Genomic DNA, 22,588 nt, shown 5'->3' on the forward strand with positions numbered 1-22,588 from the left:
AGGAAAAGTGTGTTAAACTTGGTATTTTAAAACTTGTCTGTCTAAGGTGAACCATGATTTATTTCTAAATGGTATTTTTACGTGTATTTTGCTTTTGTATGGTCAAATAATTGAGCTTGTTTTTCATAGTTCCTGATTGTTTTCAGAAAAATCAAAATAAATTTGTTCCATAAAGATTGGTGTCCTGTACTTTTTCTTTCTGCCTCTCAGTAAATCTCTTAATTTATAATAAATAGATATATGTTAAAAGATGTTTATGTCAGATGATGTTCAATAAAAGTCATTACATTGCCCTAAAAAGTAAAGATCAAAAACATGTAATTGCTCTTGAGTAATTACTCTTAAGTGATCCAAGCTTTAGGTATTTTACAGTGAATTTACTTCAAAATGTGTTAAAGTAAATATAGTACTTAATTAAATTCACTTACTGCCTTTTGAATTATTTATGGCCCTCATTTTAACATTATTTTAATCCACCTTAAAGAATTAGTAACACATAAAAATGTTAAGCAGAATTCTGTTTTGAACATTTCTCTTAGAATAGTTATGATTTTTATTTTGAATTAATCAGGCACAAGATAATTTCATTGTCCACTGCTCATTTCCACGCAGTCATTTGACCCCTGCAGTTTTAAACACTACAAATCATAATCATTTCGTGAATTTGGTCATCAACAGTTTTCTTCCCAAATAATTTTTAGATTGTTATTTATTTTTTGACTAAGTACAAAACACAAACTCAGTTGAGTTTTCAACCAGGAAAAATTTTATGACAGGGTTCACTGAATTATCAGAAAGCCAGGAGTAAGAAAGCAACCCTGTAACTTCTTCATGCCTCAGTTTCCTCTCATGCTATGTTCGGCCCCATTCATGGTCTCTTAAGACATTGCGTTTGATTTTCCCAGTGATTGTCTTTGGGAGTTCTTGAACAAATTCCACCTAATTAACAAAAACATATTATGAGATACTTGCTTCCATTTTGACCATCCCAACTGTCCATGCAATAAAAGAGCTTTTCATGAAACCGTGGCCTTGAGTTTTCAGAGTCTGGGGGTTGTCTTAAGCCTAAGCTCATTGAATTTTTTGGACACCAGAAACTGTTCCATTTGTATAGTAAAGGTGACTCCGGTGTGCCATCATATGGGTTTTTAGTGCCAATTCTCCTATATCCTTTGCTGGAAGAATGTAATCATCCCTTTATTGCTTTCCACCAATTCAAACTAGACTTAGGCCTCTCTTGCCCCCAGGAAATAGAGGCAACACCGAAATGCACAGAAAAACTGAATACTTGGGTTTTGAGTTTTTAAGAGCTGGGTCCCAGAGGTTCTGAGGGAGAATTTTTAGAGGTCATTTGGAGTATACCCAATTTTCTTATGCTTTGACTTGATGGTAAGATTCTCTTTACCTCCCTCAAGATAAGACTTACTATACGTTAAAATATCCTCAAACATTTCTGAGAATCAGCTGGTCACTGATTTAGTGAATTGAACTAACTAGTTCTTAGGTTGAAATTAACTATCTTTTGGCTGAAATGATGCCAATTGAAGTGGAATGCTTATATATATCATCAACTGAGGATTCCAGGACTAAGGACAGGCAGTGTCATCTCTGTGTCTTTCAGAGTTACTCTCATCCTCCTTTGAAGAAGAAAGTCTCAGGGAAGACTCCACAGTTGGGATAATTTCTTCTTTCTGAGTCTTAAATTTGGCCACTTGGTACTTCAGGGCATGTGCTTTGAGTTTATACGGGTGTAATGGACCAAGAGTCCTATGGTAGGTGAATCGGGTACTGTTTTTAAAACCAGCTTGCCACGATTTTTTTTTTCTCTCGTGGAATGGGACTGACAAGTCCTACAAGTACTCCCAGTTACTCAGTATTAGAGTTGATCAAAACCTCTAATTTATCAAGCGTTCGTCGTGTCCTAATGTATTTTAAAGTGAAATTCTTAGGGCTAATAAACAAGTTGAAATAGGTGTCGTCTACTTACATAATGAGCGACCCTAAAGTCAGTAGCTAATAAAATCTAGATACTTAGTAGCTTAGACCCTTGTTTGGTAACATACACTTGGGCAAAATACTTGCCTTTCTTGGGTATTTGTAAGGTGCAGTTGATTTTCTCACATGATCCTGAAGTTCAAGAGTTAATTTCTCTGTGTTGGTTGATTGAAAGGGTTCAGATAAGACAACAAAAGCTTTCACCACCTGTAGGAGAAAGGTCAATTTATATTGATATATTTGTTTGTTTTTCAGGCACATCAGTTTGGATCCAGTGCCAGCACAGGTACTTAAACTATTTGTAAATAGAAGCTAGAGTGATGGATGCAAATGCCAGAGGTAACCTTTGAACCAAACTTGGATGCAAGTGAGGTTTTGAGACCTAATTCCAGATAAGTGCTTTGGGAGTGAGCAGTGCACTGGTTCAGTAATGTTGGAGGTTGAGTTTTATTTACATGGCACATGTGTTTCACGTTGCAATCTGACTAATCGCATCCTTTATACGGGTAGTCCTTGATTTACAGATGACCACTTACTCCATCAGACCTTTACTGTTAGACGTGTGTAATAGGCACAAATAGAGGTTTTGGAGAATACATGGTTGGAAAAGGGCTTGTGGGGAGGGCGGGAGGGATGGTGATTTGCAGGGAGATGGAATCTCAGGAAGGATCGATCTACCTCTAAAAGGTCTTTTTGTGCCTGGTGTCTTTGCTTCTCTTTGTTACTGAAAACCCACCAATTAGGTAATTATTGAGATTAGTAAGTGTAGTTTAAATAACTATTCAGAGATGGATTCTAATTGGTATTTACGTCTGACGTTCTGCTGAAATCAGTTTTATTGAGAGAATGAGAACCTGGGGGCAGGAGAAAAATATTTTGGAGAATGGAATCCATTAAGTGTAGAGGTGGCACAGGAAGTATGAGTAGGGGACCCTAGTGTCCCTGTAGAGGGTCACTGGTATGTGGGGGGAGGGGCTGATAGGTGAATTGTTGAAATTTTGCCACTTACTGCGTCTGGGAAACTTCCCTGAGGAAAGGAATCTTCTCCCTTCCTTGCCTCATGGCTTCCTCCGGGAGCTAAGGCCATTGCTGTCATTCCCCCACTTGCCTTCCACTGGGTCCTAAGTAGGCTGTGGGACTTGTTGGCAACCTGGCTACCGTCTCCTGTTTGCATTGTCTCCTGTTTGCATTGTCTCTGTGACAGAGTGTATTCTGAGCTCCATGATGAGCGTACAAACAGTAAATCTGCAGCGTTTTGTGTAGGCAGCATCGGTTGCCCCCCTTTCTAGTAACAGTACCCTGATTTTCCTATGGAGGATGACCCTAACTCGTCTCTGGGGGGGTGGACACGCCCACGTCCGGGCGCTGGCCAGTCCGCATGGACCATTCCCTGGGCCACGTTGCTTAGCAGTGTGGTGTAAGTGAGGCAGATGCCATTCTGGGAGTTGCTTGAAACTGTTGGAAAGGGAGCCGGGGTGGTGAAGCTGCGCACGGCTGGAGGTGGTTGCTATCACGTAGGAGGAACCTGCCCAGATGGAGGCGACAGAGAACAGCAGCGCCAGGAGCTGGGGAGAGGGACAACTTCGCAGGGTCCCCTGGATGTGGCCGCACCTGAAGACCTCACTTACGTGTGAGCCCATAAATCCCCCTCCCTTTTTTCTCTTTTGACTTAAGTTAGTTTGAGTTGAACTTTTGTGACTTGCCCCCGAGAAAACCCTACCACATTCCCTGTGGGACACGATTCATTTGTCAACTAATCACGATTGCCTGGTGTCCATTTTTGCCACATGCGTGCCTCATAGTGAGAATCGTGACTGTCCCTGGGTCCCTCTTTACAGTGGTCAGATGGGCGGAACTTGCACACAGGAAATTGGTGCTTGAATTAGTGACGTGCACTCTACCTCTCCTCTGATTGGATCGGGACTGCTGACCACGGCCGACTCAGCGACGGCTGGGTGCTCTAGCAGCGCGCTCTCCACCTCAAACGGCCCAATGCGGTACCTGGGAGAGGAAGGAGGCCGGGCTCACTCCTCCGCCCACGGGAGCTCTTCCCTGGCAAACCGTTACTCTTAACAGTGCAAATGTACAAACCCAGAGGATATGATGACGTCATCATTTCTGCAGACAAACCAGAAATACCCGTCGCTGTCCATCACTGCTCTATCTCCAGTGACATAGAAATTCCCTCTTATTGTGGTGGCGGTTTTCTCTGGATTGTCCTAGGAATCCAAGAAGACGTTAGGGATCGATTCGTTTGGTCAGAATAGGAAAAGGGAGATGGCACCTGTGAAGGGACTGGTAGACCGCCCCTTCTATTTCTAAAAGAAACTCACTTTTCAAAAGGTAGTCCTAGTACAGGATAGAAAAGCCCGCGAGTGTTGTGCAGAGTAAATGTCTCCTTCACCACTAGCGCCCTTTATAACACCCTCTCCCAGGCGGCCTGTCCAGTTGTCCTTTCTGGGGACAAACACCACAACCGGTTTCTTACACATCGAACTTAATCTTCACGAAACTCTTAGGCAAGCAAGGATATTCTCCCCCGTTTACAGCTGATGAACGAGGCTGGGATTTTGGGACTTGCCCAGGGTTACAGAGCAAACTGTGGTGGATATGAAATTTGGACCCACGTCGCTGGGGACCACCTTTTCTGTTAAAGTGCGAGTAGCACCTTCTACGTTCTCGTACCACATATTCAGAGAAGAAACAGAAGGGCCGGGTAGACTTGAGTCTGATGGCAATTTCTCCTTCCTCGCCAGGTGGGAGGACGTTGCCTTTTTCATCTATAATCTAGAAGGAAAGAAGCAATTTAGGTTCTTAAAATTGTCTTTTCACAAAATGAAAGTGGATTAGGAATAGTTGTGTCATGAATAGCAGAAAACTGTAAAACACTCTGTTACCCACCTGGACATCATAGGGTGGCATTCCTTTGCCCATCGAGCCCAGTTTAATTTCTTGTCCTTTCTCATTGGCACAGATTAGTCCCTATTGGGAGGACAGGCCTTATATAAGTGGGTAAAAAGTCATTGTCAGTGGCTATATCGTGGAACTTACAGCTCCGTTTTGACTGATTTTCCCAGGACGCAAGCTAATACTCTGAAATACGTTATTTTAGACCAATGGTTCTCAGACTTGAATGTTGACTAGAATCACCTGGAACATTGTTAAAACACACATGACTGGGCCCCATTCCAGAGTTTCTAATTCAGTAGGTCTGGGTGGGGGTCAGGGGGCTCTGAGGATTCGCATTTCTACTGCGTTCAGCGCTGCTGGTACTGCTGGCTGGAGAACCGCGCTGTGAAAACCGCCCCGTTAGGCTGAGGGTTCCATCGAGCACCTGGGGCGAGGTTGCACACTGAGGCTCTGAGACCTTCCCAGTGCAGTGCAAAGTTGAGCTGCACGGTTCTAAACCTCTCCGACCCCTGCCACCTCTGTAGCTGCTCCTGTGTGGGGCGGAGACAGGAAGACGGCAAGGAATAATGCTACTTCCCCTTCAGCCAAACCTAATGGGGTAATTCAGAGGTTTTGGTAACTATCCTGGGAAGCTCCCCAAAATTCGGAGCGCCATGGGGACGCTTCCGGGGCTCTGTTGACAGGCCTGGGGTTGGGAGGCGCTCAACGTGCTAACCTCCCACTTTGCCCCCTAAACATACCACTTCTGTCTGCCCGTAGCCCTCGTACAGCTGCAGCCCCGTCTGCTGCTTCCACTGTTCCACCACCTCTGGGTTGAGCGGCTCCCCTCCCGTCAAGCAGTGCTGCAGCTTCTGGAATTTATATCTGGAGAGAGAGCCGCATGGGGCCTTTGGGACAGAAATCTGAGTGGCTTTCATTACAAGATAATTGGGGTGAAACAGTGACAAGCAAACGAGCTGGGTAGGAGAGGCCAGTCTCAGGAAGGTCTGTTCACGGAATATTTGTTGGGCACGTGGGGCACGATGGTGACTAAACAGTTTCCTGACAGCTTACATGTTAGCAGGTTGTTAAACAGGAGAAAATGCAAAGAAGGAATTAAGCCCTTCCTCTGAGCCCTTAGCAGTGACATAACAGCTGCCATTCGTTGAGCATTTACTGTGTGGTAAGGGCTTCAGAAACATGCTCGTAGTCCTCACGACCTGTTTTACAGGTGAGGAAACTGAGGCTGACAGGAGTTCGAGAACTTGCCCAGGGCCTCACAGATTATACAGGGCTGAGTTCGACACTCTGTGCTTACACTTGTCAGGGTGTCACCGAGCAGGCCACTTACCCTGCACCCCCAGCACAGGTGGCCGGCCCCTGACAATGAATCCTCTCATGGGTAGAGTTAAGGGAGGGTCTGAGGTCACAGTGTTGGAAGCAGCAGGGCGCCCCCTGTGGGGCCCTGGCCTTACTACTCAGCTGCCCACAGGACCCCGGTGAGAAAGTCGGGCACAGCCTGACTCTGTAGGCGACCCTGAAGGGCGGGAGGGAATGGCAGGCTATGAATGGAGCCTGTTCAGAATAAGCCTTCAATCGCCTGTGAATCACTCTTCAAGTGTGAGCAAGATGCTCACGCTTTGAGGGCCACAGAGGAGTTGACACTGACCAGGATAAGAGAAGATTCTAGCTGCTCCATTCTGGCTCCCTCCTGGGTGTCCACACCTTGGGGGAACGGGCTGGGTGAGCCTGCACACGTGACTTGTTTCTCCCTTTCTCTCTCTACTCATGTTTCGAATTCGTATTACTTAAATAAATAGACATCGCAACTCCACTGGATGTTCAGGTGATTTGGCCAAATCCAATATAATCTTCAAGTCCTGAGACTTCACTAGCTTCTCTTCAAGGCAGTGTAAATGGAGTTGTGGTTGGCTTTTTTGGGGGGGTTCTGAGACTGTAGGGCTCTGGTGGTCCCCGGAGACCGTTCAGTTGCCCCTAGAGGCTCTCCCTGCTATTAAACTGCGGGGCAGTTGTGTCCCACCAGAAGACCAAGCAATATCTGGAGCCATTTTTGATCCCCCTGACTTGGGGAGACGGAGGTGCTCCTGGCATCTGGCGGGTAGAATGCTGCCCAGTATCCTACAACGCACCCGGCAGCTAACACAGAATTGTTTGGCCCCATGATAGCTTTGTGTGCAGTTCAGTGGACATTCTGCCCAGGTACCTCTGGAGGTCTTTTTGCACAAGCATCCGGTACACAGTGGGAGCGGTGCACAGGGTCGTGATGGGGTAACGGGTAAGCGTCTGCAGGAGGGGGGAAGACACACATATCAGAGTGGTTAACTGAAGGCTGCGACCACAGCTGGTGTCTACCCGCCCCCCATTCTCTTTCATTTTCACATGTACCCGTCTCATAAGCGTAAGAAGGCAAATATGAGTGGTCACTAGTGACTGTGTGTCTGCTGGGAATTTTCAGTTATTGGAAAGAATACGTATATGTTACAGTAATAGACAAACACAGCTAAACTGAACAAAAAGTGAATTGGTGAATGTGAGAACAACCCCAAAGTATGAACTGGTTTATTTGACCTTGGGGCTACACATGACCTTTCATGGTGGAATTCTGAAGTTCTGACTGCTGGATAGGACCGACTCTCGACCTACCATGTTTCCCCGAAAATAAGACCTACCCTGAAAATAAGCCCCAGTTAAGATCTTAGCCAGTCGGACGCGTTTAATACTGTTTCCCCGAAAATAAGACCTAACTGGACAATCAGTTCTAATGTGTCTTTTGGAGCAAAAATTAATATACGACCCGGTCTTAAGACCGGGTATAATATAATATAATATAATATAATATAATATAATATAATACTGGGTCTTATATTAATTTTTGCTCCAAAAGACGCATTAGAGCTGATTGTCCGGCTAGGTCTTATTTTCGGGGAAACAGAGTAGGTTATGACGATGTTCCAGAAGAAGATGACATGACTGTAATTGACTAAATGTAGATTGTTGTACATGAAAAAAATAAGACATCTGCTGAAAATAAGCCCTAATGGAGCAAAAATTAATATAAGACCCAGTCTTATTTTTGGAGAAACACGGTACAAGCTAACCTACCAGGACCTTCCCCACACCGTTTCTGGGAAAGGCATCGGTCCTCTTGAGTGGGTTGATGAAATGCATACGTGAGGCATTTTTCGGGTCTTAATCGTTTAAGGTTTGCTGGGCTCATTATATCGCTAGTGCCTTGAAGTCAAAGGCACCTTAAAGCTGGAGAAACACTGATGCTTTAACAATCCTGTTTCTCAAGAAGTTCCATAAACATTGGAGAGAAGACTCTCAAGATGTGTGTCGAGGCTGGATTGTCCTAGTCAAGAATAGCGTTTTATGTGCCAGTGGGCATTTCTGTTGTGTGTGCTTATTCCCTAGTTCCAGCTGTTCTTAATAAGGACAGTGTATGTAACTAAGAACAGTGTAAAGCACCTGAAATACACACATCACCTTTGTAAAATAAGAATGTTCTTATTTTAGCAGTCTTATTTAATATTAAATAAGATATATTAATAACATGACAATATATTAACATATCAATTAACAATTAATATGTTGTTAATATATTTAACATTAACAGATATTAAATAAGAATATTTGAATGATATATGTTACATATGTAAATATGTAACATTTATATTTAATAATTTATAAAAAAAATTCTTATTTTGCAAATATGCATTTGGAAACTGCACAGTTATCTCACCTACTTCAGGGCACTTTGTGAACATGGAGTAGAGAGTCCAGTTCTGATATGTGTTGCCCCACACACGCTTCTGTTAAGACGTCGAGCCATCCCGTCAGACCAGTTAACAAAATAACCTGGCGGGTATAGCTGGCTTTTATTCACACACAGGTGCAGTGATTATTTAACAATATGCATTTTGTTAAACTGAATTGATTTTTCAAGGTTGAAAAATAATTGGCCTGGATCCCATTTTTCTCAACGCTGAAGAACCTGACACCTCAGCCGAGCTGTCTCTGGTTGAGAAGGAGGGGGCCCGTGCCTGGTTTCCAGAACATTGTGTTCTGAGAATTAACAGTGAGAAAGAAGCATGGGGTCCGGGAACAGTGGAAGGAGCTGCTCTGGGGGAGAGGTGACCCTACATTCAGTCCTGCCCAGAGGGGTTCGGGTTTACCAGTTATCTATTGTCTTTGTTTCACTGATCAGAAACCGCAGATTTGCTTAGACTTGAAATTTCTAATCTGTTACTTAGAATCAGACTCTTACACGGCCACAGACTTAGCAATGTTAGCAAATCCTGAACAATTGGGAGCAGGAGAGTGAATTTTATGCCCAAGAGTGTGGTGTGGGGTCCCCCTCCATTCTGTCAAGTACATTCGAAAGCCAAGTGCCTGAAGACTTCCCGCCTTAAAAAGGAAAGATTTCCATAAGCCCAAGCAGCCCTGTACTCTGAGGAATCGTTTTTCTGTGGTTGTGGGGGCGACAGGAGAGATGCTGCTGAAGCCGTGACTTACGTCTAGGAGGGTCTCCGCGTCAAACTGGGGCATCTGATGCACAAAGACACAGGCTCCGAGAAGCCAGGGAGCAAACAGGCTGGCGAAGGCGGCTTTGACCCAGCTGTTGTCGGACATGTTCCACATGACATCTGAGGGCTTCAGAGCCAGCCAGTACCTAAACGGTGCAGAGAAACAGAGCAGAGCCAACAAACCGGTGGCTTTGAGAACTGGCCCTGAAACCTGGGTGGCTGCAGAGCAGGGTCACAGGAAGCCCCAAGGCAGGACAAGTTATAGGACTTCATCAGAATCCTGGGCCATCTGGGAGTGCCGTGGCTGGCTGGTTTTGGCTTAGTTGTCTGCGTTTGTCCATTGATGCAGCAAGTGTTTATTGAGCAAATATTACACAGTAGGCTCTGTCCTACCTAGCATAGTGGGCAAGCTAGAACAGAAAGGTGGTGAGTGAGCACACAGCGAATGAGTTGGTCAGTCAGGATCGTAATCTCAGAGTGATAAGCTCTGGGAGGAAAAGAGAAGAGGGTGATGTGGTCCATTTAGGATCTCCAGGGAGGCCGTCCTGGGTGGGTACATTGACCTGGCGGTGAGGACACGAGACATGCTTCTGGGGGGATCAACTCACGGCAGACTCCCAAGGTCTTGCCTGACCAGTGAGCGGGAGAGAGGCTGTCATTTATTTGGGAGTTCTGTATCGTGGGTGCCCCAGGGGGCCGTCTAATAGCCATGCAAGTAGAGGTGTCCATGGGGCAGCTGGATACTCAGATTGGCAGCTCAGGGAAGAGTTGAGCAGAAGCAAAGCTGTTCTCCTTACCTTCCAGTGAGGGTGTACCCAATGGCAAGGCTGCTCTGAGAGTGCTGGGCCATCTTGGGAGAACCTGTGCTCCCGCTGGTGAAATAAATGGCCATCGGCTCTTGACTTGCTGTCTCCACACAGCTGTGCTCTACAGAGGCGGATCTGTAAATAAAACAGGGGCCTCGGGCTGGTGGCTGCAGAGGGCAGAACAGTTGAGGATGGTTCTTTGGCTCTGCTGCCTATGCCCTCGTGATACCAGAAGATAGTTCACAGAACAAAACCTCATTCAAAGCCTCATCCAAAGCCATGTGGATAGCCAGTATACCTTCAATGTAGAAAAAAGGGTCTATATTGGTTTATTTAAACTTTTTTTTTCTAAGTGCTTTCCTTAATCTATGAATCTTTAAACATCAGTATTGAATCTTCATAAATTGTTGTCATTGCAGGAGTTTTTATGATTGAAAGGGAGATCTTTCAGCATTTGAATCAAACTTTTGAATACTTTTCTTCAATGTCCTGGGCAGACAAGCTAGCCGGTTACTAACTTCCATCCCATTCTCCTTCCTTGCACTGATAAAACTCTGATTTTGTTCAGCTACCAGGCAGCCATGAGCTTCACGGGGGAGCGTTCCTTGTGCAGCTCTGGGGGGCGGGGGGAGGGAAGGGTCCTTTTTACTAGGAAAGAGAAACATCAGTCTGGCTCGTCATGTTGACATTTTTTCTCCATCGTGTTATAAATATTCTGGAAAGTGTTCTATCCTTGGGAAGCAGAAGGAGGGTGGGAGGCCTCAAAGTGGATTCCTTGGATAGGAGACTGATTCTAAAAATGTGAACCGAGCCTTCCTTCTTGCTGTGTGTGTGGTTTTCTGAGAGACTGGAAGGAGTCGGCTGTGAAAAGGACTCGGGGAGAAGAGCATTCCAGGGAGAAGAAACAGCAGGTACAAAGGCCCTGAGGTAGCGTTTGAGGACTAAAAGGGTGGCCAGAGGGAGACCAGGTAGGGAAAGTGGTGGGCGATGTGGTCCCCGAGTCATGCCAGGGCCAGGCCCTGCAGGGAGATGGAGGTCGAGCTGCATTCCTTCTGGCACGAAGGGAGTCTTTTCTGGGGAGGAGCCCGGCTCAGCCTATGGCAGTGCTGAGTCCTTGGAGGCAAGGAACTTCCGAGATGCAGCTGGGAGTGGGGTTAGTGAGGCGGGGCCCATACTCACCGATACAACTCCTGGAAGTTGAGCCACCCTTTCCGGCTGTGTGGGGACACCAGGAGTTTGGTCTTCAAGTGGGGACACTGGGATTCGATGGACTCCACCGCCGGGACCACCTCCTCACTGGCTACAATGCACTTGGCCTTGGAGACTTGCAGCCGATAGAGGATGTCTTTCGGTGTCAGCTGGGTGGTTCCTGGCATGAACACGAGCCCTGGGAAGGAGAGAGGGCCCTGAGCTGGACAGGTGTGTTGTCCCTTAGGCCAGACTGGCTACCTGGGTGCTGTGCCTGGGTGAGGAGGGGCTGCAGGATCCAGCCTTGGGCTGCCTCTGCCTGGGTCCCAGGGACCTGCCTCAGGACCCTGATCACGGGGAGAGCCTCGGAGCACTGGCTCAGGGTCTGTGTGTCCCTGGGTCGCGTCCTGTCCTTCCAACTGCTAAGCTCTGTGACCTTGAGCGTGCCCCCTGTGTTTCCTGTGCCTTCCGTTCCTTAGTGGCAATATGGGGGCAAGAACAGTAAGTGCCTGGCATGCGGTAGGTGCGGCAATGGTGCGTTATTATTAGGTCACATTTAGGGGAATATTTTCATCATGATTACGTAACACAAACAGCGCTCGCTGTACAGCCTCTGACACATTTTTCTGAACATTTCATTCAGTCCTTTGAACCAGGGGTCTCCAAGGCGTGTTTTGCAAAGATAATTCATAGGAGACGAGAAGAGAAATTAAACTGTTAAAAAACGTGTGGCGCTATTAGAATTCTTTTTGTGTTTTTATCTCATTTTTGTATTTGCTTTATAGCATGCGTACTCTCAGTGCAGAGCCATATAAATAACTATCCAGGTGGGAGGATGTGTCCCTCAAATACTGTTACTGATACTCGTACGACCGCTGTTGTCAGCCCCTGCGGACGTTCATATAGTTGCTGCCATTTGTTGGAATGCGAGATTGGGTCAGAACTGGTGAGTGGCAGAGCCAGCCCTCAGGCCTGGGTCTTCCCAGTGGCCCGAAGTCCCTGCGATGTCCCTGCGTGCTTTGACAAGGCTCAGTTTACCCCTCTACTGTAAACACTGGCCTGCTTTAGAGCAGCCGTTCTTTATGAGAAGGCCCGATGTGGGCGAGTTGGCTGAAAGACAGCAGTGCACCAATGGGAAGGAAGCAGAGTGTCTCTAAAGCATGACGACAGGGAGCCACTCCCATTTGTTGAACACTTAGGACGTGCCTGGTATCTCACCTGAAATGAATCCCAGGATATAGATGACACCTAGGGTCACCAAGTCAGTGAGTGGCAGAACCTGGATTCAAAGACACATACCCGAGACGCCTAAGAACTGTACCACATACCGGACTATTTAGTTCTTGGCGAGTCCCTGAAACCAGCTAAGGAGGGACATGTAGAGTTGAGTTCCTAGGAAGGAGATTTTATTTATTGCATATATTTTAAAAGCACTCCCATGTCATCCCCTCTTGAGAAAATACGTAACTATGTGACGATGTTAATTCAGAAAACACCTTAGAAGCCCTCAGATGGCTCCTCAGTACTTAAATACAAAGTGACTTATTTTGCAAACCGCTTGGCTCAGTCATTGTTAAGCTCTCGGTGGATTTGTGGATTTGTGACCTGCGTGTGTTCAGTCCGGGGATATCCGCACCGGGGGTTAAAGGGAAGCACCGTTCTAGCAGGTTTTAGGCTGCATACACTTGAGAGCAAAAACAAAGTGTTTTGCCATGTGACGCAGTGCAAGCTCTCAATATTCACTCCAAAGATTTAATGATTTTGAGTTAGAAAACATAATCCTCGGCTGCTTGCTTAACATATTTAGTAAATGGTTAATTAAGTGCTATTCACCGTTCAGCCTGTGGGTTCACGTCTAATCTTCACATTTCACAAATGGCATAAATCACGGGAAGGAATATGAAACACATTGTGTTTTTTTGTGACCAATACACCACTCTTCGTCTCCCTCTAATTCACTGGTTTTACGTTTGCAAGTTCCTTTCTATGGTGAAGGCAACGTAAATTTTCCGTATTGCTGTTTTGATTTAATTGGCAGTAACAGCATTTTTCAACACCGTTATGAAACCCTCATAATTATCCTTCTAACGATAGCCCAGCAAGCCGAGGCTTTGTAAGTTCAGCTCGCAGTACACACACCTCCACTAGACTTTACTCCCAGGTAGGTTATAATTTATTTAATCATCTCCATCTAGTCGTTTCCCATTTTTTCTACTCTTGACCATATTGCAACGAATGTCTCTGTGTTCTCTACAGTAGTGTATTCTTTGGTATTCTTATTTGTTTTGAATTGGCTTATAAATGCTTGCATCATGTTCTAGAGCAGGGGTCGGCCAGCTTTTTCTGTAAAGGGCTGGAAATAAATCTCTTAGGCTTTGTGGTCCTGTGGACTCTGCTGTATCTGCTCAGCTTGGCTCTTGTAAGATGAAAGCAGCCACGGACAGGATATAAACGAGTGAGCGTTAAAACCCTCAAACTCTGTCTACAAAAATAGATGGCCATCTATCCTAGAAGGGAAAGCAGTCCTGTAGAATTTTAACTTAGGGTACATTAATGAATTACTACTGCAGGAGAAAATGTCGCATTGAATACTTTCATCTTTTTGTCTGGAAAGAGGCAGAGGTTTTCCAGCTGGGATCCGCTGCCCTACTCCCACAAGTCCTTGCATCCTAAACTGTTTTATTTTTTTGTATTTTCCTATCAGGGAGAATCCAAATGTATTCAGAGAAGTAAATTCTGGATTGTTTGGATGAACACATCAGAGCCCAGCACTGCCGAGAAGCCTTGGTCCCCACATTTGCTTCTATAGAACCTTGTGTTTCACTTCCAGTTGCATAGCTTTCTAGCTGTGTGACTTTGGGCAAGCCTCTTAACCTCTCTGAGCCTCAGTTTCCTCTCTTGCAAAATGGGCATCACAATAATACCTTCCTTTGGAGGCAGTTGTTATTGTTACATCATGATTGCTCTTAATTTCCACTCTTATTTTGCCGTCATGGCTTCAGTCAGAACGAACAATTCAGGGAAACCCCCGCTATCAATCTCTCTGCTTCTGCCTGATTTAGAAAAGTCCCACATCGGCACTGACCTGTTCGTATACAAGCCACGACGACGAGCCACCACTCTGGGATTCGGGGCAGAATGACGCTCACGCGGTCGCCTCTCTTTAGGCCGCAGGACTGGGTGAGCACGTTGGCAGCCTTCCGGGACAAGGAGCCCAGTTCTTGAAAGCTCCACCTCACCTCGTCCCCTGAGTTGTTCACCCACCACAGGGCTGGGTTGGCTGGTCGCTCTCCCCTCTGGCCACGGGCACATGGGAAAGAGGGGAGAAGGCTTGTGTGACTGGTCACCACGTAGATGGGACATTGACTGTCCCCTCCCCTTAGCACTCCTGTTTGTCTTTAGGGGAGCTGTTCCTCTCCTCCTGCCTAGAGCTTTGGCGAGACACGAGACAACCCATCATGGTGGCCGCCCTTCCCTGACCAGTGCATGGGCCACTCCCACCTTCTCTCCCAGGCACGCCAAGCATCCAGCCCCATTTTTCGAACTCTCTCATATCCCCCCAGTAAATTCCTTTCTTAAGTGACACTCTCTCCCATCCGAATAACCCTAATGGATGCCCCAAGGTTGGTTAGGAATGTGACAGCTGTTTCTCCCCAAAAGGCTCAGGCGTGCGTGTCACAGGTCCCAAAGAGAAGGGTGGAGGGCCAGGCCGATGGGGCTAGGTGATTCCACAAAGCGAGTCATCTGTGCTGCAAAACCTCTGTTTCCTATATTGCCTGGAAAAAGGAAATGACCCCCTGTCTGCAGTGGTCCTTTCCCCGTCCCTGATGGGCCAATACTTGGAAGCCCAATTTCATATCACTCTCCATGAAGCCTTTCTTAGCTGCCTCTTCTCCTCACTGACTTCTCTGGGTTCCTGCAGCACTGAGCGCACACTGCTGGTGACTCCGTGACACTGGAGTGTTCCAGATGCGTCCCTATCCTATCGCCGTGAGCTCAGTGAGAGCAGGCGCTGGTGCAGGTACCTTTGGCTTTGGTGACCTCGGAGAAGTAGCGTAACTTCCACAGGATTAAGTTCCTTATCTGCAACCCCCAGGGAGGTGGTGGGGACTTGACAAAATAATATAGGTCAGTGTTTCTGGCATCACTGATGTTTGCCAGATCTGTCAACACCTGTGCCATTGTCCTTTGTGTTTGTCTTCATATCAGCTCACGTTTACTTGTGTCGATTTACTTAAGAAGGAAAATGTGTTTAATAATCACCACCATGACTGGAAAATCAGTACCGCTTACTAAAAAGGGTTAATGAAAAATAAGCATATTGCAAACAAAATATGCCCTTCAGTTTTATCTAGAGATTATCAACTTCTACCTGCTCTCTCTCTTCAAAAGGGAGTCGAGCAGGTGTTACAGAGGTGTTAAAACGTAATGGGCTTAAGGAAGACGCCCCCCACCGCTAATAGAAAGGCTCGATTCAGCGTTATTTAGTTTTGTACCTCTAGTTCCTGACACATCTTCTGAAGCACAGCGTGCTGTGCGCTTGGGTAAGCACTCATAGGTAAAGTGTTTAGCTCCGGGCCCGGCCTGGGCTGGGCATCCGTGAGCATACAGTGAGGCTGGCTGCTTTGTGCTTCTCAACCTCTGCTTCTCTCCTAATTAGTCCAACATTGACTATTCATAAAACCAAAGCTCAGATGACTTGGTTTTGTGGGTAATCCTGTGACCAGGCCGAACAAATGAGTGGAGAGCCAAGAGATTCCGCGTGGGACTCGAGGGAAGATGGAGGGAAGGCCTGGTACTGAGAAACCACAGTGAAGAGAACCCAGGAGGCTCCTGAGAGAGAGACATGCGTAGTATTTGTGGCCCAGAGATGTCCCCTGAGGAGAGTGGAGGGTGATGGGAAAAGAAACAGAGGAAACCGAGAAGGATGGAAGAATTGAATTAAAAGTGACAGGCGGACCCCAGGGCAAGGAAACGGAAGGGGCACCGAGCCTGTAATGGGAGCCTGTCATCTTATACCTTCTCCTTTAGGGACCACTGGTCCAGCACGTCCCCAGCAAAGTTAAAGTTCTTCGGCAAAGGCCTCTCGCAGCGATGTATGGCTTCAAAGTCATCCACAGTCAGGGGTGCCCAGAGCTGGTGGCCTCTGTGAAAGTGCCGTCCGGGTGGCGTGGCGAGCCACAGGAACCTGAACGCCCGGCAGTGGGAGAAAGCCTTCATGGCTCCCGAAGGGCCCATCCGGGTGTGGAGGTGCCACATGGCCTGTGGGGAGAGACGGGTGGGGAGGGTTAGTCTCCCGATGCCGGGCGGCAAGACTGGAAGGTGGACTTGTGGCTGTGTGCCCCGGGGAAGTCGGGGACACCTGAACACACCCCATCCTCCTTCAAAGCGGCAGCAGTGAGCCCCTGACCTGCCTCCCTGCCCCGGGCCTCACCCTCTGCATTCTGTGACCAGGTTAACCGTAAACAAACAAACAAACAAACAAACAACAAAAAACCCCACAACTAAAGAATTGTCAAGGCCTGTCTTCTGTCCTTCCCTTCTGCCCAACCAAACAATAGAATCTTCGCAGCCTGGATTGACATTCAAGCCCCACTTCGGTCTGCCCTGTACTCTGTTCCGTCTTTGCTAACACCTCGCCTCTCCGGGGATGTCCTCTTCTAGTAAAAGCAGCACAGTCACTTCTCATGAGTGTGCATTCCCACCACTGAGATTTACTCTATTGTTCCCCTTGCTTCGGGCTGCCCTGCCGTCCTCCATTATCACTGGTTAGAAACCTTGACTGACGTCCTGGCTCACCCACTTTCTGGCTGTAGCACCTTGGGAAAATTACTTATCCCTCCTGGGCCTCAATTTTCTCATCTGTAAAATGGGGAACGTAGAATTCCCCTCTCCTGGGTTATTAGGAAGATTTCGTGAGATAATGCCTGTAATGTGCCTAGCATCTAAGGAGCCCCTTCCAAGTGTTACCTGATGCTGTTGTTCAAGTTATTTTCAGCAGTGCTCTTGGCGGTTTCGTGAAAGAGTCGTACAGTATGAATCAGGACACCCGGACTATACTCCCAGCTTTTTCTAAACTAGCTTGGTGACACTGGTAAAGTCCCTTTCCCTTACTGGACTGCCACCTGTACCCTTCCTTTTTCTTTCTAATTCTGTGATTAGATTTCTTTGAATTTGCATAGCGTGCATCTGGATTCCTCACATGGCAGCCATCTCTCTTACATTATCGATTTTGGTTTCTAACATGTGTGCCCTGTCTCCCTCACCTACCTGGATGGTGTGGGTAAAGGCTGCGTCTCAGAGTTCTCCTCAGTAATACAAGCCGGTGTTTACTAAGTGCGTGTTGTAGAGCAGGCACTTCCCACTCCTGATACCATTCAACATGTGACAAGCTCTGAGGCCAGTGCTGTCATTACCTCTGGTTTACAGATGGGGAAACTGAGGCCCCTGGAGATGTCAGCAGCTTGCCCCAGGTCATCCATCTCTCTCTTTTTTTTAACACCCAAGAAAATATTTTAAACTATAGAAACAATGGTTATAGTCCAGACTGTGAGCAAAAAGATGCACCATGTTATAAGGACTGACAGTTACCAACCATTCGCTTCCTTAAACATTTTTCATATTTGAAGTTCATACATGATGATTATTTTTACCATTTGAGGGGTAGGAAAAAAAGTGTACTTATCACGAGCTAGGTATGCTCACTAGATGCTGCATTATTTATATGTAAGGCCCAGGTGACTGGCAGTGCAGCCATTTGTTTCTGTCCAAGGCGTCTTCACACAGGAGCAAAGGGGAGAAACCAGGAGACAACATGTCACCTTCACGGTGACCCGGCATTACTCAACTGCGACACAGCTGCGCCTCCAACATCCAAGCCCATAGTGAAATCTGAAGTCATTCACCTCACTAAACTGCAGGAAACTGGAATAACAGCAACAAAGTGGCACATAAAATTAAGTTTGCCACCTGAGGCAAAGCTTAGAACAATAAAAAGTTGGGCAAAATGTTACAAAATAACCTTTTCAACAGCCAGTGGTTTGTTCCAAGGACCGGCTCTTCAGGGAACTGAGTATGTGGTCCTTTCCCCCAAATTTTCTGGTCTGTTCCGTGTCGACACCTGGTTTGCTTAAGAGAATAGTGCTTCCTTCCCCTCCTGGAGCCTTGGATCGCCAGGGAGGGGACTCTTGGATGGCGACCTGGGCTTGGAATCCCCCTTGGACACGGCGGAGGAGACCTGGACTGCGAGCGAAACCTGGAAACCGAGGAAAACTTGGATTGGATTTCTCGCCGATTTGGAGCTTGAAGTTGCCCCGCGGTCTTGAGCGAGTGCGAGACCGAGCCTCGGAGCGGCTGTAGCGGGACGGACGCCGGCACCTGGGCCACCCCTGGACCTGCACCTGCGGGGGCGCGGTCCCCAGCTGCTAAGGTTGGCGGGACCGGAGCGCACCTTCTGCACCCGCAGCTCGCGGGCACCCAGCGCGGCGCCGTCCGTGGCACCCTGGTCGTCGCGCTTGTCGTGGGCTCGGACCAAGGCGAGGCCGCGGGACCCCTTGGTGCGGCGGACCCGCGCGGGAAGTACAGTCGCCGTCGCGCCCAGGGTGTGGGGCGAGGTGCGGTAGGTCAGGTGGTCCGCCTGGGGGACCGGCGCCGGTGACTCACGGCCCTGGAGGGTCGGCGGGGCTGCGCAACTGCGCGGGGAAACCAGCGCCCTGGGTGGCCGGCGCGCTCTGCGGAGCCGGCGGCAGCGCTTAGATGGTGGCAGTCGGCGTCCGCGTGGGAACGTTTCCAAAAGGCCGGACACAGGACGCGAGTGGATGGTCACAGTGTCCGTCTGCAGCACAGCAGCCACGGCCCAGGCCGTCCATCATCTTGATGGCAGAGGCGAGGTTTGAACCTCTGCGGTATGACTCCGGAGCCTGCCCACTCAGCCTCTCTGCGTTTCAGCCTCCTTCGTGCTGCCTTCTTCACGGAAGGTTTATTGTTGATGGTGAACCCCCGACCCTTTCGCCCTTCAGTCCTACTCTGTCGCTGTGCACGGAGTGGAAAATCTGCAGGTGCAAAGGGTGCGTGGGTCTTGGGCAGCGTGAGAACAAATCAATGAGATGGGACAAAGGCTGCAGGGTGTGCCACCCCTCGTCGTGGCCAAGCCCTCTTGGCAGCTCAGAATGAGTTCTGGAGAAGAAAGAGACCCATTTGGAGCAAACGCAAATTTCCTGTAGTCTAGAAAGAACTATTTCTGGCAGTACTCTTGGTATTGAACTCGATCATGCCAAGGTAAGAAGACGAGAGGTCATGCCCTACCTGGGCAGTTTTCTGGAAGTGTGACAGAAGCATCAAGAGTAAGGAAGAGGGGGGAGGTGGAGAGGGGCAGGCGCTGGGGTCCTGCTGGTGAGTTAGCCTCTCCTGAAAGTGACACCACCCCTCTCCCAACCACACACACATTCACACACAGGCACGTCCCACACACCTGGCACCCACACTTGCCTCTCTGGATGACCTCTGCTAGGTTGCTTACCAGTGTCACTTCATCTGTGCAGGGAGAGCAATGAGAATCCTTTCTTCATTGGCGAGGTGTGGGGTGTAAGTGGGCGCCTTAGCACCGTGCCTGCTATGTGGTTAGGACTCAGGAAACTCAGCACATTCAGAATCAAACCTCACAACTCTTTATGGCAGAAGGCTAAGGTTGCTCGATGTACAAGAAAACTAGAAACACTCTTGGATCAGAGCCACTAACATCTTGCTGGCTTATCTTATTTCTGCCTCTTTTAATGTCCTGTTGCTGTGCTCCAGGCTCTTGGGGCTGAACTCAGCACCACCCCCCCCCCGGCCGACCCCCCCACCAGTCTGAAGCATTGTAGCTCTCACATCCATCATTGTCTGGGACTGTTCTTGGTCCCAGTTTCATGATGAATTGGAAAGACTCTCAAGATTTGGGACGTTCTTGCTTCCTAAGGAGAATAGTTTTTAATGCAAAGCACCTCTCCATCCTCTCCTCCAGATTGAAAAATGATGATTTTTCATGAACTGTTCTTATTTCCCATAGCTCCATGGATAAACTTTCCATTTCTTAATAAATTATCAAATTAACATACCAAAATATCTAAAACTAAATTTCGCAAACAGATCTGACCTGAATATACATTTCAGCATGTCCCGTGTTATGTGCATAAACAGGGAAATAGGTCTTGCCCACACAAACACAATCGTCAGTGATAAAATACGTATCAAGGTATCACAGAGCAGGCTTTTTCAATTAAAACGTTTTACTAGTAGCTTCCTTCTTTCCATCTCTTTGGTAAGCATTTGATTTTCTGAATACATTTTTATAGCTAGGCCATTAAGGGGATGACGAAACTCGGGCCAGCCTCTGCAATTTTGCATTAAACGGCCATTACCTGGCTTGGGATTCTGTGGGAAGTTTATATGGTTTCAGGGTCAAATCTGAGAACCACTGACTGTTTCAGGTCACGACATTATCCTTTGAGAAATTCCTACGTAAAGGTGTTCAACAAACTATCTCCAGGAGGTATCTGTAAAGTGAGCGAATTAGCCAGGTGATTTCTAAAGTCTCAGTGATTCCCGGGGTGAATGTGAAGGGAAACTTGAACAGGGAAAAGAGGCCGAGCATTTGGTGCTCAGCATCGCATTAACTATCTCCGTGCATTATCTTGTTTCATTCTCTCCACAGCCCTAGGAGGCAGGTATTTTATAATATTTTATACATAAGGGGACCGAGGCATGGAGAAGGGACTCATTTACCAAAAGCCGTTCAGCTAGCCAGCCGCACACATTCCAGCCTGCATTTGATGTCTCCAAAGCCAGTGCAAGGAAATGCTATCACAGATTTGTGCTGTAATTCCACCAACCTTCAAAAAAATAGAACAGTCCATTTTCCTGTCAAAGGCACAGTTAGGCACGGTTGGGTCTGAAGTTACCCAGTTCTGGCAAGACAATGTGACTCTGATGGCAGCCATGCAGATTTAAATACACTCCCAACTTCTGGTCTGCTAGAGTCACTTCCATGATACCACATGCATTTTTGTTTCCTTACCAGAAAATGGTGTGATTGATCCAGAAAGGCCTTCAGCTCCTGCACAAAGACTCAGCGCTGTATCTGCTGGAAAGTTGGTTCCTTCCTTCTGTTCTTTGGGCAGCGCTTGTGCCACAGTTATAGCCCCGAGTGTCTGGTGCACAGTTGGGAGGGTCCTAATTACCTGGGAGGAGATTTGCCGTTTCTCTGGACAACCTGTGGTTAAAGGGACAGCAATATACAAGGCACAGCTGGGAGGAGAGAATGGCAAGCAGGAGCAACCCCCTCTGGTGGCTCAGTGCGGGACCACGGCTAAGCCCAGGCACTTAGTGGGTTATTCTCGTCCAAGGAGCTGATGATAGCACCAGCCGTACTGCTCAAGTGGTTACCATACATGATTATTGAGGAGCCCGGATGTTGGCACGCTCGATTATCACAGCGCAACTGGACCTGACCTGTCATACGTGCCAAAGGGCCACCGCACATCCTATCTGAATCCTCAACTGATTGATGAGAGGAGATGGCACGACATCCTCCAAAGCCCTGGCTTTTATGGAGCGCTGCCTGGGTGCCAGCCCTTGTTAGGTGTCTGTCCCGAACTTTGTTTCATTGGGAAATCATTGTATGCCAGCATCACTGCCTGTTTTTAAACATAAACTTCGCCTGCCCGTGCCCTTGTGAATGTCAGTTGTTAGCAATGGGATCTGAGTTTCATGACTGAGGGTCGCTTGTTGGTGACAGCGGTGGTACAGTGGTCAGACAGCGGCACTTTTCACCTTAAGAGTTTGGTACCTCACGAGTCTCTCTCATGGGCTCAGACAAGGGCTGAAATACATGACGTCCAAGGCTGAGCACAGTGTGATGGACTAAATGAGGGCCCCTCAAAGGTCTGCATGTCCCCCATCCCCAGCACCTGTGGATATGTGACCTTATATGGCAAAAGGGACATTGTAGGTGTAAATTACAGATCTTGAGATGGAGAGATGACCCCATGTTATCCGGGTGGGCCTGATGTCATCACAGCGGTCCTTGTAAGAGGAGGGCAGCCCTGGTACAGCACCTGGTAAATAGCACAGGCCCGACCGATGATGGTTGTGCCCCCCTCCCTTGCACATTCTGCCCCCCTAAAG

The 22,588-nt window shown here is 47.7% G+C and overlaps 3 protein-coding genes across 7 annotated transcripts in view; 2 read left to right on the forward strand and 1 right to left on the reverse strand.

The window, feature by feature from the left end:
* The window catches only part of THUMPD1 (THUMP domain 1 NAT10 acetyltransferase adaptor), a 30,767-nt gene that overhangs the window by 7,608 nt on the left and 571 nt on the right, over positions 1-22,588 (forward strand). Inside the window, exon 5 of one of the 2 annotated variants that reach the window (XR_002139152.3) lies at positions 2,251-2,281. The exons of the other annotated variant lie outside the window; for it this stretch is intronic. The gene's annotated coding sequence lies outside the window, so the exon portion shown is untranslated. The remainder of the gene's footprint in view (positions 1-2,250; positions 2,282-22,588) is intronic. 2 annotated transcript variants of the gene reach the window in all.
* The window catches only part of PDILT (protein disulfide isomerase like, testis expressed), a 123,327-nt gene that overhangs the window by 3,066 nt on the left and 97,673 nt on the right, over positions 1-22,588 (forward strand). The window contains exon 2 of the mRNA XM_088801195.1: positions 2,251-2,281. The gene's annotated coding sequence lies outside the window, so the exon portion shown is untranslated. The remainder of the gene's footprint in view (positions 1-2,250; positions 2,282-22,588) is intronic.
* LOC109458174 (acyl-coenzyme A synthetase ACSM4, mitochondrial-like) lies at positions 4-21,834 on the reverse strand. 4 transcript variants are annotated; one of them, XM_074323122.2, is made up of 16 exons: positions 21,480-21,654; positions 18,447-18,680; positions 18,274-18,349; positions 16,445-16,687; positions 14,511-14,721; positions 11,417-11,624; positions 10,229-10,372; positions 9,421-9,577; positions 7,109-7,188; positions 5,646-5,769; positions 4,897-4,977; positions 4,681-4,782; positions 4,087-4,214; positions 3,897-3,996; positions 2,083-2,202; positions 4-939 (listed from the first exon to the last, which is right to left on the reverse strand). In XM_074323122.2, exons 4-16 carry the CDS (start codon positions 16,682-16,684, stop codon positions 853-855), a joined length of 1,782 nt encoding a protein of 593 aa, XP_074179223.2. In that variant the 5' UTR covers positions 16,685-16,687; positions 18,274-18,349; positions 18,447-18,680; positions 21,480-21,654; the 3' UTR covers positions 4-852. The 4 variants fall into 4 exon arrangements, with proteins under 4 accessions (XP_074179223.2, XP_074179224.2, XP_074179225.2 ...); XM_074323123.2 differs by lacking the exon at positions 21,480-21,654 and adding an exon at positions 18,876-19,524; XM_074323124.2 differs by lacking the exon at positions 18,274-18,349.

The sequence above is a fragment of the Rhinolophus sinicus genome, chromosome 10 (assembly GCF_057876585.1).
Source record: "Rhinolophus sinicus isolate RSI-liver-muscle chromosome 10, RSI-T2T, whole genome shotgun sequence".
In the NCBI taxonomy this organism is placed as follows: Eukaryota; Metazoa; Chordata; class Mammalia; order Chiroptera; family Rhinolophidae; genus Rhinolophus; species Rhinolophus sinicus.